We start from the raw sequence: 13310 nt of genomic DNA on the forward strand, positions 1-13310 counted from the left end.
CACACACACTGGTTAAACAGGCTATGGTGCTGTTAGCGTGCACACACACTGGTTAAACAGGCTATGGTGCTGTTAGCGTGCACACACACTGGTTACACAGGCTATGGTGCTGTTAGTGTGCACACACACTGGTTAAGCAGGGTATGATGGTTCATTCCTGTAGTCCCAGCACTCGGGAGGCTGAGGCAGGATGCCTCAAAGGAAGAGGATGAGACCCTGCCACCCCCTAGCCCCCAGGTGACACTGCAACAGTGCCCTCCACAGAGAGAGCTGTCACCTTGTCTAGTTGTTCAATCATGAGATCTTTCTTGTGGTCAGCAGCCACAGCCACAGCTAGCTGCTGTTGCAACTCAAGCACGCGAGTCTGTAGGCTCTGAATGTGGCGCTCACAATGCTGGAAAGAAACACGAGGCATGTGGGTGCTGCTCAGCCTGAGTCTGACCACAGCACTGACATTTCAGTATCCTAAGGGAGAAATGGGCTGGAGACAGAAAGCTTAGGTCCCCCAAACAGAACTGGTTTGAAAAGAAAGAATCAAGAGTTCTGGAGCAGGAGCCTTGAGACCTGAGGCCTCCAAACCCTTTCTCCTCCCAGGTCAGGAGGAGGCTGTCAGCTTCCAGGCGCTTCCCTTCCCTGGATTTCCCATCAACTGTTTGGCAGAGGTGCAGGGGCAGCCCACACTGTAAAGTTACTTCTGCTCTAAGGAGCTCAATCAACACAAGTGGAGAACCTTTCATTCGTGGTCCAGCAGTTTAAAATAATGGGGAGAGTTCTAAAGCTGACAACCAGTGATCTGCCTTTGTCATCATCATATCACCAATAGCTCTAAAGCTCTGTGCAAGCCAACAACGCTCTTATCCATTCAAAAAGACACCATGGAAGGGTTTTTCTGTGCTAGGTGACAGCCAGCATTGAAAAGGACACAGCACTGACTTTGGAGGAGCTTAGATTTTAGAGGGAAGATCAAACAAGATGTTATCAGTGACAAGTTGTATGAGGGGAGTCAGGGCTCTGATAACTCTAAGCAGGAGTGTGTGGGGTACACATGATACAGGACAGTCCCTGAGGGCCTCTCTGAAGACGCCCTAGAGCACAGTCCCACTCCCAGTCCTCAGGCTTATCCAGCAGATTTGCTTCTCTACCCAAGGCCCCTCATTTCTAACCTTGCCACCTTCAGAAGCAAGCCCCTGCCTCTCACCTTTCTGCGCGTAAGCTCTGCGTCCAGTGCATCCCTCAGCCCCTGAAAATCTGGGGGGTTGGTGGGGGGGCCAGGCCGGAGGCTGGTGTAGCGGGGAAACAACTCTTCCAGTGCCTGGGCTGAGCTGGATGGAGACAGGTCTTGCAGAGGCCGGGTGCTGCGCAAGCCAGAGAATGTCAAGACTGGGAAAACCTTTGAGACCCATTGATCCTACTGTGGTATTTTATATATCAGAAAACCAAAAAGTAGAGCCACCAACAGGACAGAGGCTCCTCTGTGAGGACCCTTCCTCCAGTCATCCCCCTACAATGAGGCCTAGTAACAGCGGATACAAGCTTACTCTTCTAGGAGATGGGCTGAGAACAGAGAGAGCCAACTACTAGACAGCTACTGCCCAGGTTCCAGAAGGAGAGAAAGAAGAAAAGTGGGAAAGCCAGCGACAAGCTTCTAGATCCCTAGGAAGTACACAGGAGGGGACAGGAAGCAGGGAGGAAAGTAAGTGGGGCCGGAACCACCCCAGGAGCACTCACTTGAGCAAGGTAGCCGTGCTGTCACTGTCAAAGGAGTCCTCTTCCCGTCTCTCTGAACCAGTTCCTGGAATGAGGGGATCACCTGCTTGTAACCCAAGAGACCCCAAAGTAAGAACCAAGTAGGAACAGCGGCCATTTAAAAGAAAAAAATGAGGGCCTTCCAGTTCTCCACTCCCCAAATCTTTTCCCAGAGAATGGGTGCTTTTTCTTCTCCTCTTACCATCTCCTGCCCCTACACCCAGCTTTCCTCTAGAGTGCCACGGAGCTGACTTACGGTAGGCAGGATCGCGGGAGGTATGGAGCATGGTCTGGAGCTGACCCCGAACACTTTCCATCTCAAAGATGTGCTTAGACCCATCCTAGGGGGGAGCAGAAAGAAAGCCCACAGAAGTGACATTTTAACCTGTGTCACCAGCATTCTATGCACTACCAGGGTAGAGGGGGGACTTAACCTTGAACCCAAACCCCAAGTGTTTACAGAGGCCAGAAGGGGAGTAAGCGACTGATGCAGCAGGTTTAAAACAAGGCTGGAGGGGACTGCTGTCAGCAGTTGTCCTGTCTGAAGCCTGGTGCAGCTGTGCCTACCGATCCCACACTTTGGAAGGCCTAGCCAGTCTGCACAGCAGGTACCTTTTCCATTGGTACAACTGTCTTCCCTGAACATGTATGTGTGTGCATGCCACAGCCTGAACCACAGAATCACAAGAACTTCGAGCTGACAGGACCTTTATGTGTGCTGCAGCTGTCCTTAAGTCTCCAGTTCTCACTTGGGTCCAAGAAACCTACTCCCCACTTCTAGGACACCAAGCTACTCTAGAGTGGCAGGTGTCTTTGTCCCAACAAAAACATGCAAAAGCAAAGCAAACCCCTAGGAACCGTCATAACTCCCCAAATTATAGGTTTGTGCCATTCCCTCAAAAGCATCGTGTGTGAGAAGAAAGCACGGAAAACCTATGCACTTAGAGGAGACCGTCTAAATCTAATAATAGATTCAAGCCACAGCAAAGCTAAACCGAGAGCCCAGGAACCCTAATACTTTCTAATACCCGAGAGAGATCTCCAAGACGCACCTCACCTTTTTCTTCAAGTTGTTTTCCAATCCAACCGACAAGCTGCGACTCAGTTCTTGAGCCAAACTGTCTAAGCCCTCGTTAGGAGGTGAGGAGGTGGGAGCTAGATACAGCTGGGCCCGGGCGGTGGCCTCAGCTTGGCGGCTGAGATGCAAAGAAGTGTACAGCTGGGAGGTCACCTCCGAGGACACCTGGTTCAACCCAGGAGGCTCTGACAAATCGCTCAGGAGGTCCTCCGGTCGGAGAGGAGAACTGGGGCTGGGGGCTGCTGTGGCCATGTGCAGTGAAGAGACAACTGGACTCAGCAGGGGACTGGGAACTCCTGCCTCAGTTTTGAGAGGGGTCCAGACTTGTGGATAAGGTCACAAAGAAGAAAGATTTGGAAGGGAGGAAGACACTTTGGGTCCTCAACAAAGGAACTTTCTGGTTAGAGGCGTGTCCACTGACTCCAGAGACCAAGGAGAGGGCAAATACATTCTTTCTCCCAACTCCTGGGAGCGAAGAGCGGATGTGCAAGGCAGAAAGAACGTCGGGGGAACGGACAGAAGGCCTGCATGCAGGGAGACTGAATCGCTGCAGTTCCTTCCTAACTAGGGTCCTGGAAATTGCAAATCAGTTTCGGCACGGGTTAACCATGGCTAGCTTTTTTTTTTTTTTCCACACTCAAAATGTGCAAACTGAAACAGACCTCAAACCAGAACTGACCCAATGTATGTCCCTCAATTGGTTTTAGTGAAGAAAGAGGTCAGACTTCAATGCCACAACACCCCCGTTTCGCCCTACTTCACCTGTCCCACCCAGAGTCGACTTCCTTGGAGTTTCCCTCTAAGATCCTTAGAATTCCTCCCTATCCCACCCTAGGAAATCTCAATAAAAGGGGCGCGCGCACACGTACACACACCCGGGAACCAGCCGCCTGGGATTCTCTACCGCAACCACCGGGTTCCGACTACTCTGAGCATGTCGGCCCTGGTTTGCCAAGATGAGGAGGGCTGTCTCCCAAGCCCCATAACCTCCACAGAGGAAGACCAAAGGCCACCCTTCCTAGCGCGACACTAGCTCTCAAAACCGTTGGCAGCCTCCCGCCCACCGCCTGCAATCCCGCCTCCAACCGAATTACGTCACCCGCCCGCGAGACCACGCTCCCGGCACATCACTGGGCTTGAGAGGCGGGGGAACGTGAGCACGCATGCGCGCGGCATCGGCGACCACGGATTGGCTTCAGGAGGGAGGCGGAGTCTGGTAAGACTATCGGGGCGGAGTTAAGGGTTCTGGAGGGTGCCGCTGACGACCCAGCTGGGCTGTGGAACCGGAAGTAGCTTGTCACCCTCATTCGGAGCAATTCCGGTGAGTCCGGGGGTGGGGTTCCCACCTGGCTGAAGAACCAGGTTCTAGAGAGTTGGGTGCCAGCCACCGACCGAGGCTCTTTATCTTGCAGATGACTGTCCACAATCTGTACCTTTTTGACCGGAATGGAGTGTGTCTGCACTACAGCGAGTGGCACCGCAAGAAGCAAGCAGGGATCCCTAAGGAAGAGGTGATCGGAGGGTTCCAGCGTATCCCCAAACGCACATAGTCCCAGTCCAGTCCCCCCTTCTCCAAATCCTAAGTCCTTCCTATTCCCATCCTGTCCCCCCACCATAACCGACATCTAATTCTACCGCCTCTCCCTCCAGGAGTACAAGCTGATGTACGGGATGCTCTTCTCCATTCGTTCGTTTGTCAGCAAGATGTCCCCGCTAGACATGTACGCTCGTTTTAGCGGGGTGTTGAAGGGAGGGCTAGCTAGCCAGCCTTGGGAACAGGAGATATTGTTTTGGAATGGAAGTGGCATATGGCCCCGGAGAGGGGAGGGTGTGTTTTAGAGAGGCTGAATCTAGAACAAGAGTCTTGAAGCTAGCAGGAGCCGCCGCAGGGATGGTCTGAAAGTAGGGAGAGAGTGAAGGCAGCAGCAATTAAATCGGGGGTGGGGATGACCGGAGGTGTTTTTACTCAATGAACCTGCTACAAACTATCTTTGTGAACAGGAAGGAGTTGACCTTGAGGGCATCACAAATATTTCTTTGGGAGTGATTCCACTCCTGTCTGAATACTCATTTCTGCAGGAAGGATGGCTTTCTGTCTTTCCAAACTAGCCGGTACAAACTCCATTACTACGAGACTCCCACTGGAATCAAGGTTGTCATGAATACTGACTTGGGTGTGGGCCCTATCCGAGATGTTCTACACCATATCTATAGTGCGGTCAGTGTCAGCAGAAGAACCCTTCTCCTCCCACAGCCCAAGGAGTCCCTCGGGTTTTCTGCCCTAATCCTTCGGTAGTATATCCCTGTTGAACTCAGTTTTCTCCAGAGCCTTTAGCTCCTTAAACAGTAATAGCTTCTCTAAGGGAGAGCTTGTGCGGGTTTTTTTTTTAATGACATATTTCTTATTTTAATTATACGTATTGTATAGAGGGTATGTGTGCACATGAGCACAGGTGTCTGTGGAGGGCAGATCCTCTGGAGAATTACAGGCAGTTGTGAGCTGACCAACATGGGTGCTGGGCACGGACTCTCCTCTGCAAAAGCAGTAGTATACTTTCTTAAATCCTGAGCTATCTCTCCACCCCACCCCCGCCCGTGTATTCTTACATTCCTGAGCTTACACCAGGTTTGAGATTGAAAATGAAGTGTCTCACATCAGGCTCACACACCCTCCTTTTCACAGCTGTATGTGGAGTTTGTTGTGAAGAATCCTCTGTGCCCTCTGGGACAAACTGTGCAAAGTGAGCTCTTTCGATCCCGGCTAGACTCCTATGTCCGATCTTTGCCCTTCTTCTCTGCTCGGGCTGGCTGAAACATCTACCTCACCCCTCAGAAGAACCTGTGACTGCCTGGGCTCATCTCACTTGTTACAATATGCGCCCTTCCACCTACCTGTCTCCGAGAAGGCCTACCACCCACTGCCTTCAAGTCCTAAGAATGAAGCTCACAGGAGTCCTCGCCAGTTTTAGCCCCTGCTTGACTCTGTGAGAAACACAGAATAAACTTTTTGTCACCCTCTGCTGCCTGAGTGTGAGTTCCTGTGGCCCCTCCCAGTGTGACTCACACAAAGATGAGAACTAGGGTAGCCATACATCCCTGAAGCCTATAAAGAGGTTTCCCCCCCAGATTTCTCTCGAGCTGGATTCTTTGTTGAGTTATAGAATTTTAGCACCAACCTGTGCTACCACTTGACAGATGTAGTACACACATCCTGTCTTACCTTTAGCTGTGACAATGTCTCCAAATCTAATTTTCTTGGGGAACAAAAAACGCCCTTTCGAGTGCACACCACTGACCGGAATGAAAGCTGACACGATTCAAGTACAGAAAGTGAGAACCCCGTTCCTAAAACGGGATGTCCTGGTCAAGGCACACTGATTAAGTTCGGGAGCCTTCTGCAGGCGGAGCTTATGCAGATGAGCAGCGTGTTCAACTAGGAGGCAGGCGGCCCCATGCAGATGAAGGGGCGGGGCCTGAATGTTAATGAGCTGGGCTTGCTGCCGACGCGGCTAGGAGCACAGCGGTCCCGCAGCGGTTCCAGCTGAAGTGGCACCCGTCTTTCGCTACCCCTTGTTCCTGGGTTGCTATCCTTGAAGACCGTCCTCGACTTTTCTTTATCCTTCCCCGTTTATCCTCCCCATTTATCCTCTCAATCCCTTCATCACAGCCCCCAGCACCTGAATACCCACCACTCCGGGCGACCCCACGGTTTTTCTTTCCCGCCGCAAAACCCGCGACCTCCAGCAGCCCGCCCCCGCGGGCCCGATCCCGTTTGGCGGCTCTAGCTGCAGCCTTCTCAGCCTTCCCGCTCTCCCTAGGATCGCGCTATTACCACACCGGTGTCTGCCCTCGGACTTCCCCGCTCCCTCGGAGCCCCCTCCCCCGCCCTGGCTATCCGGTATGCAGGTGTCTATCGCGTGTACCGAGCAGAACCTTCGCAGCCGGAGCAGTGAGGACCGTCTCTGTGGACCCCGGCCCGGTCCTGGGGGCGGTAATGGAGGGCCAGTGGGCGGAGGGCATGGGAACCCTCCGGGGGGTGGAGGATCGAGCTCGAAGTCACGAGCTGCAGTGGTCCCCAGACCCCCAGCACCTGCTGGGGCCCTTCGAGAGAGCACCGGCCGAGGCACTGGCATGAAATACAGGTATGGGATGGCCGGGCAGCCTATCCATACGCTCCTCTTTTGGGACCCCTGAGGCTTTGTGGGTTAGCCGCCTAAGATCCCTTCAAACTTAGCTTAAAGGTCTGGTTCACTCCCCCTCTTCTCTCTCACCGGCACTCACTCTCTTCCTCTGTTAGTTCCCCCAACTTTGAAATCAAGTTTACCAAGGTTGACAGAGTCCTGTCATACCTAAACGATGCCCCTGAGTTGTCCTTCTTACCCGTAAAAAAGCGGGGAACGCCTGGATCTCCAGGCTACTCCCCCCACCCCCTCCAATGGAGTGTCCTTGGGTTGGCGTCCTGGGGAGAGGAGGGAGAGAAACAGCAACTCACTCTGGCCGGTTGGGGCGCCTGACCCAGATATTGCCCCCACCAGCCCCAGGCCAGTCTCCCTCAACCTTTCCGGGGTAGGATCAGGGCAGGAGAGAGGGAAGGGACGTTTGGAAGGATGGACCGCATCTTTCACCCTCATGTTGTAAGACAAGAGTTGGCGGGAAGGGTTGTGGAAATTTTACTTTTACTCAAAGGACTGCCAGACAGAGACTCTCAGAAGGAGGGTGGGGAGCACTTTTGCTTGGGAATGAGCTGAGGTCATTAACATGACCCACCTTTGTCCTCTGAAGTATCCAATCTTCTTGTAGCAGCCCTGATTAGGAAGTAGGGCTGTTTAATCCGTGCCTTGGAAAGAGGAGGATCTCTAGTTCAATCTCAGAAGTCAATGAAGAGAGGAAGAGAGCTGGACTTTCCTGTCAAAGCCTCCCCATCACCACGGCTGCCTTTACTGAGTCGGTTTACATGTCACTGTTCTCACCACAATCAGCCACATTTTTCAAATCCCACTACTCCACACATCACAGAGACAACTCAGACACAGGCAGGACCTCACCCAGAAAGAGGAAACCGGAAGGCAGAGACAACAGGAGGGAATGGAGGCACTGGACAGTGGCTCTAGGGTCAATTGCCATTATTCACTTGTTCTTTCAACAATATTCCTAGGGCCTCTGCTATGGGATAGCACTGTCCACCCCATCAGCCCACTGGGTCTGGTTTCTTTGGACTGAGACCCTTGAGGGCTTGGAAGGACAGGAGCTGGGGACTGATAATCCAAGTCCCCAGTGGAGGCTTCATCCTTTCCTGCTGCTTCTGTATCCTGCAGGAACCTAGGAAAGTCTGGACTCCGGGTGTCCTGTCTTGGCCTTGGTGAGTTAGAACAGGAACTGAGGAAAAGGGGCATGATTTGACGGCCTGTCTCCCACAATTCTCACGGGTCTGAATTCTCTCTTGCAGGTACCTGGGTCACATTTGGCTCTCAGATCTCAGATGAGGTATATGTGATGGGACCTAGAAACAGGGTCCTGGTGGTTGTGGCGAGGGAATAAGAAAAGGATTTGGATGAGCACGGGGGCAGGGTGAATAACCTGAAGCTAGAGGGATGGGCAAAGGAGAGAAAATGTGGGGACCAGGGCTGAAGTGCTGTGGACTAAGATGCAGACAGGGAAGTAACTAAGGGCAACCCTTCATCTTCGACTTTTTCTCACCTCCCTAGACAGCAGAAGATCTCCTGACAGTCGCCTATGAGCACGGCATAAACCTGTTTGACACTGCTGAAGTGTACTCGGCAGGAAAGTAAGAACTGGGGTGAAAGAGTAAAGTTATATTTGGAAGGCAGCTTGAGAGAACATCAGGGATTCTTGTTTCCCTCTTTAAAGAGAGACCTGGGAATTCTGTGAACAATAAAGTTCCAACTTTTCAGGCTAGTAGACACCCCTGTGTATTATGGGAGTTGTAGTTCCCACAATGCTTTCCTATCTGGATTAGAGGTCATTAGACATCACTGTGCAGTCACATTAAAAATAAAACCAACAAATTTATCCTGGAGTTATATTTTCAAACACAGCACATCACATCACGTGCCTATGGCCTTACATTGGGAGCAGCCGAAGTCTACACGGCCTACTCTGCCTCTTTATTTGACAAACATCTTTCTTCAAGACTTAGCTCAGGGTCAACTCCTCCAAGAAACCTTTACCCAACTGCCCAGAATTGGTCATGACCAGCGGGCACCTGTGACACTCGGTACTACTTTCTGACATTAAGCAAATGTCTGCTTCATACAACTATATTTGCTGCTCAACTCAGAGCCTTCCCACCTCCCTGGAGCCTGTCTTCTCAGGAACCTTCATAGAGGCCAGCAAAATGCATGACTGTTTCTGAGAAGAGGTCAACATAAGCTTGAAAAACATAGTCAAGGAGGTTATACAAACAAGGGACATAGGAAAGATCCAGTGTTATACCATGTTTCAATAATTTCAGACTTGTCACAGCCCATCATCGTGTACTAACAGAACTCTATAGGTTGGGCACGATGGCACACACTTCTAGTTCCAGCACTGGAAGGGTAAGGGAAGGGGAGTGAGAATTTGAGGCTAACCTGGGCTAACAAAGTGAGCTCTTGTTTCTAAATGTGGGAGGGAAGAAGAGAGGGGGACTTATATGAGCGATTCGATGGAAGCTGACGAAAGGACTCCCCACAAAGTGGCAGTTACAGGCAGAACCAGGGCTGCGCTTAGGAGGGCGGCTGGAATTTTTACAGAGGCAGAGGAAGGAGCGAGTAACCCAGTCTGTTTCTCTTGCCTCGTTGCAGTCTACCCCTTCAGCACCCACAATAGGGCTTGGTGCGTAGTTGATACACAACATGGGTGGATTAATTAAAAGTATACGCTCCTAGCTCTCGGAGCTTCTTGCCTTTGTCCAAAGTCAAGCTGGAACTCCAGAGTGGTTCCTGTCCCCCGCACTTCTCTCTGCTAGAGAGGACACCCTGGGAGAACAGGGGGGAAGTATTCTATCTTAAGGAGATGAGTGTCCTTGCATTGTCTTTATTTCAGGGCTGAAAGAACCCTTGGCAATATTCTCAAGAGCAAAGGCTGGAGGTGAGACTGTTCGGGGTGGGGGCGGTGCTGGAGACACGATCAACCAAATATCAGTTTCCTGCTGGAAAGATCGTTTTGCTTTTTTTCCAGGAGATCAAGCTATGTTATCACCACCAAAATTTTTTGGGGCGGACAGTGAGTACTTGGGGTGAAGCCTTACAAAGGATCTGTGGTCTATGGGATAGGAGTGTGGGAGGGTGTTGCTGCTCCACACCTGCCAGTAAGGACTCGTGCCATCCCAGTTTTCCATAGCTCCAGGTAAGCCTCCCCTCCTTGACGTAGCCTTTCCCTACAGGGCAGAAACTGAGCGTGGCTTGAGTCGCAAACACATCATTGAAGGTGAGAGTCGGTGCCTGGGAACCTGAGGTGGGTAGCCATGGAGGCCAGAGGAATTGAGAATGTCCCTGATGTCCTGAAGTGAAAGATTAAGTTGACTATGTCAAAAGGGTATGGTCTGATATTTTCATTGAAGAGTAGTATTTACCTTCCTTTCCCTCCCCTACCCCCAGGCTTGCAAGGATCCCTGGACCGCCTCCAACTGGAATATGTTGACATAGTATTCGCCAATCGTTCAGACCCTAACAGTCCTATGGAGGGTAAGAACCAGCACCCCCAAACCTGGCAGCCCTTTAAAATTGAGCATCTTTTCAAACTTGTATCAGGAAGTCAGCCTTCTCCTACTCAGACATTCCCCCAATCTCAGTGGCAGAGGCTCAGATCCAAGGGTGAAGAACAGACATGGCTGCAGACAGACCTGGGGTCTTGTTGTGGTGGGAAGAGTCTAGCTGCAATGGATCTGGAGTCTAGGAATCCATGGATCAGACATCAAGGGTTTTCCTCTCTTGTGCACCTAGAGATTGTGAGAGCCATGACCTATGTCATCAACCAGGGCCTGGCCCTATACTGGGGGACATCCAGATGGAGTGCTGCAGAAATCATGGTATGTCTCTCTCTCTCTCTCTCTCTCTCTCTCTCTCTCTCTCTCNCNCACACACACACACACACACACACACACACACACACACACACACACACTCCATCCATATCTGGTTCCCTTTCCTCATGACCAGTCCATACCTCACTGCACTGAGAAAGAAGAAAACAAAGGATTGCTCTGACCCTTGTCTCCTTTGCTCTGACCCTTGTCTCCTTTGCACACCAACCCAGGAGGCCTACTCCATGGCCAGACAGTTCAATCTGATCCCTCCTGTGTGCGAACAAGCGGAGAACCACTTCTTTCAGAGGGAGAAGGTGGAGATGCAGCTGCCTGAGCTCTACCACAAAATTGGTGTGCAAACCCTCGCTCGTCCCCCCTTTCCTGTTTCACCCATGATATAAGTCCCTATCCCACACCAAATCCTCTTGCTCTTAGGTGTTGGCTCAGTCACTTGGTCCCCCCTGGCGTGTGGCCTCATTACTAGCAAGTATGATGGGCGAGTTCCGGATACTTGCAAAGCCACTGTCAAGGTCAGACTTGGCGGCTGAGGGAAGCAGGGCTGGGCCAGCTAGGCGGCAGTGTGGTCAAAAAGAGGGGGTAGGTAGGGCCCTTTGCTGATTCTCCTTGGCTTCCAGGGCTACCAGTGGCTCAAAGAAAAAGTGCAGAGTGAGGAAGGCAAGAAGCAACAAGCCAGAGTGATGGATCTTCTCCCCACTGCTCACCAGCTAGGCTGCACCGTGGCCCAACTAGCAATAGGTGAGACCCGGCAGGGGCTCTGCCTCGTGGGCTCCAAAACCTCTGACTAGTTCGTTCGTTCTTGGAGAAGACCCTCTTCAGACACTTCTGGAGTCTGAGTGCCCACAATGATCTATCTGGCGCTTTTCTTTTCTCTCCTCTGGCCCCAGCCTGGTGTCTCCGAAGCGAGGGTGTCAGCTCAGTTTTACTGGGGGTGTCCAGTGCAGAGCAGCTGATGGAACATCTGGGCTCCCTACAGGTGAGTTACCGACTCAGAAACAGAATTCCTTTCTCTCCCCTTTCCATGCTGTCTAACCCTGAATGGACTGAATGACCGACCTTCTTGCAGACTTGTCATTTGCAAAGGGAAGTCCAGGGAGACAGGGCCAAGCTGTCAAACAGCTGAGACTGTCTCAGTGGGTCCCACTGTGGCCTTCATAATGCCCTTAACTCGGTGACCCAGCAAAACCTGCCCTCTCTACTGCCCATTCTCAAGGTGCTGAGTCAGCTGACGCCGCAAACGGTGGTGGAAATAGATGCGCTCTTGGGGAACAAATCGCATTCCAAGAAATAGTCCGTTGGGGGCGCGGGGACCCAATGCGGAGTGATTGCACCCTCTGGAAAGCCACTTTCCTGCACCTGCAATCAGCTCCGGCTCCCCACCGACCAAACCCTGCTCCCACGCAGCGCCGCGGCAGAATCAGGGTAGCCCCGCCCACCAACGAGTCCCGGCTTCGAGTAGCGATTCGCATGAACAAAGCCATATCCTTTCACCGTGGGGCGCCGGCACGGGAGAGAAAGTAGATCTCCCGCCCACTCTCTACGCCCCAACTGTTCCTAGAGCTAGGCCTTCTCGCTGATCTAGGGCATGAGCCTTCTCCTCTCGGCCATTTGGTCTTGCACCGCTCTGCTCATTTCTTCCCCCTATTGCTGAAACCCAGAAAACATCGAGCAGCTAAAAGAAACATTGAGACTATCTCAAAAATGGGCCTTGAAATGTCATCAAGGGGGCAAGAACCTACACCGGCAACGGGGCTTTGTAGTATTTGTTTAATAGAAGCCAGGCTGGCCCTGGCAGAAAGTAATTATAATCTTTGGAATGCAGACTCCTGCCTCCTGCCTGGAGGTGGAAGAATTAAGTCTAGAACTAGGGTCACACTCTGTGTTTACAGAGAGGGGATAAAGTTGGGGAAGACAAATGTTGACAAAGGCAGAAAGAAATGTACTGGCTGTGTCGCAGAAATGACAAAGTGGCACTTGGAAAACAAAGTTCTTTGGAGGATTTAGTGCATGTGGTCCACTGGCAAAGATGTAAAAGATCTGGGGGAAAACTTGGGCTCGAACTGGACTTAGTATGTAGCAGCAGATGACTTTAGTCGTCTTCCTGGCAATAGACCTAAAGCAATAAAGATGGCCCCTCTGCTGTAAGACTTCCCAGGGAACTGTAAATAAAATCTCAGCTTGACCCTCACGACCACGTCTGAAACTGCAGGGTTGGGGGTGGGGGTGGGGCCTGAGGTGCACCGACTCATTTGACACTTCCTCTTACTGCTTTGTTAGAAAGCTCTCAGCCCTAGTTTTCTCTCTGTCCCTGAGTAGCTCAGGCATCCCACCCTTGGTTGTGGTTCTCTTGAAGGATCTTAAGTACCAGGTACCCCTGGCACGGGACCTCGCACTTCCTTCTGAAACTAGTGATGTGCCTTAGTTTCGTTGATACCCCCCCTT

At 51.8% G+C, this 13310-nt stretch overlaps 3 protein-coding genes across 7 annotated transcripts in view; 2 read left to right on the forward strand and 1 right to left on the reverse strand.

Moving 5' to 3' along the window:
- The window catches only part of Cntrob (centrobin, centriole duplication and spindle assembly protein), a 23641-nt gene extending 19684 nt beyond the window's left edge, over positions 1 to 3957 (reverse strand). For 2 of the 5 annotated variants that reach the window (XM_021212558.2, XM_029546587.1), the window contains exons 1-5: positions 2804 to 3957; positions 2003 to 2087; positions 1729 to 1792; positions 1199 to 1355; positions 278 to 394 (exon numbers count right to left, since the gene is read on the reverse strand). In XM_021212558.2, the coding sequence (XP_021068217.1) occupies positions 278 to 394; positions 1199 to 1355; positions 1729 to 1792; positions 2003 to 2087; positions 2804 to 3076 (696 nt within the window). In that variant the 5' untranslated portion in view covers positions 3077 to 3957. Of the gene's footprint in view, positions 1 to 277; positions 395 to 1198; positions 1356 to 1728; positions 1814 to 2002; positions 2088 to 2803 lie in introns of all 5 variants that reach the window. The other 3 variants (XM_029546588.1, XM_029546585.1, XM_029546586.1) reach the window with 2 other exon arrangements.
- Positions 3958 to 4055: 98 nt separating this feature from the next.
- Positions 4056 to 5858, forward strand: Trappc1 (trafficking protein particle complex 1). The gene is made up of 5 exons (XM_021213498.2): positions 4056 to 4145; positions 4237 to 4335; positions 4475 to 4545; positions 4904 to 5042; positions 5508 to 5858. Exons 2-5 carry the CDS (start codon positions 4237 to 4239, stop codon positions 5634 to 5636), a joined length of 438 nt encoding a protein of 145 aa, XP_021069157.1. The 5' UTR covers positions 4056 to 4145; the 3' UTR covers positions 5637 to 5858.
- A 445-nt stretch (positions 5859 to 6303) lies between these two features.
- Positions 6304 to 13050, forward strand: Kcnab3 (potassium voltage-gated channel subfamily A regulatory beta subunit 3). Its single transcript, XM_021212394.1, has 14 exons — positions 6304 to 6966; positions 8140 to 8183; positions 8271 to 8308; positions 8530 to 8609; positions 9869 to 9913; positions 10004 to 10048; positions 10209 to 10252; positions 10423 to 10509; positions 10768 to 10853; positions 11081 to 11201; positions 11286 to 11380; positions 11486 to 11606; positions 11756 to 11844; positions 12082 to 13050. The coding sequence occupies exons 1-14, from the start codon at positions 6725 to 6727 to the stop codon at positions 12157 to 12159; spliced, it is 1215 nt and encodes a 404-aa protein (XP_021068053.1). The 5' UTR covers positions 6304 to 6724; the 3' UTR covers positions 12160 to 13050.
- The last annotated feature ends 260 nt before the right edge of the window (positions 13051 to 13310 follow it).

Source organism: Mus pahari, chromosome 14, assembly GCF_900095145.1.
Source record: "Mus pahari chromosome 14, PAHARI_EIJ_v1.1, whole genome shotgun sequence".
Lineage (NCBI taxonomy): Eukaryota > Metazoa > Chordata > Mammalia > Rodentia > Muridae > Mus > Mus pahari.

Coding starts and splice junctions, on each gene's coding strand:
- Trappc1 (XM_021213498.2), top strand. CDS start 4,237: ATGACTGTCCACAATCTGTACCTTTTTGACCGGAATGGAGTGTGTCTG. Junction 4,546..4,903: donor AAGATGTCCCCGCTAGACAT/GTACGCTCGTTT, acceptor TCATTTCTGCAG/GAAGGATGGCTTTCTGTCTT. Junction 5,043..5,507: donor TACACCATATCTATAGTGCG/GTCAGTGTCAGC, acceptor TCCTTTTCACAG/CTGTATGTGGAGTTTGTTGT.
- Kcnab3 (XM_021212394.1), top strand. CDS start 6,725: ATGCAGGTGTCTATCGCGTGTACCGAGCAGAACCTTCGCAGCCGGAGC. Junction 10,049..10,208: donor AAAATTTTTTGGGGCGGACA/GTGAGTACTTGG, acceptor CTTTCCCTACAG/GGCAGAAACTGAGCGTGGCT. Junction 11,381..11,485: donor CTTGCAAAGCCACTGTCAAG/GTCAGACTTGGC, acceptor CTTGGCTTCCAG/GGCTACCAGTGGCTCAAAGA.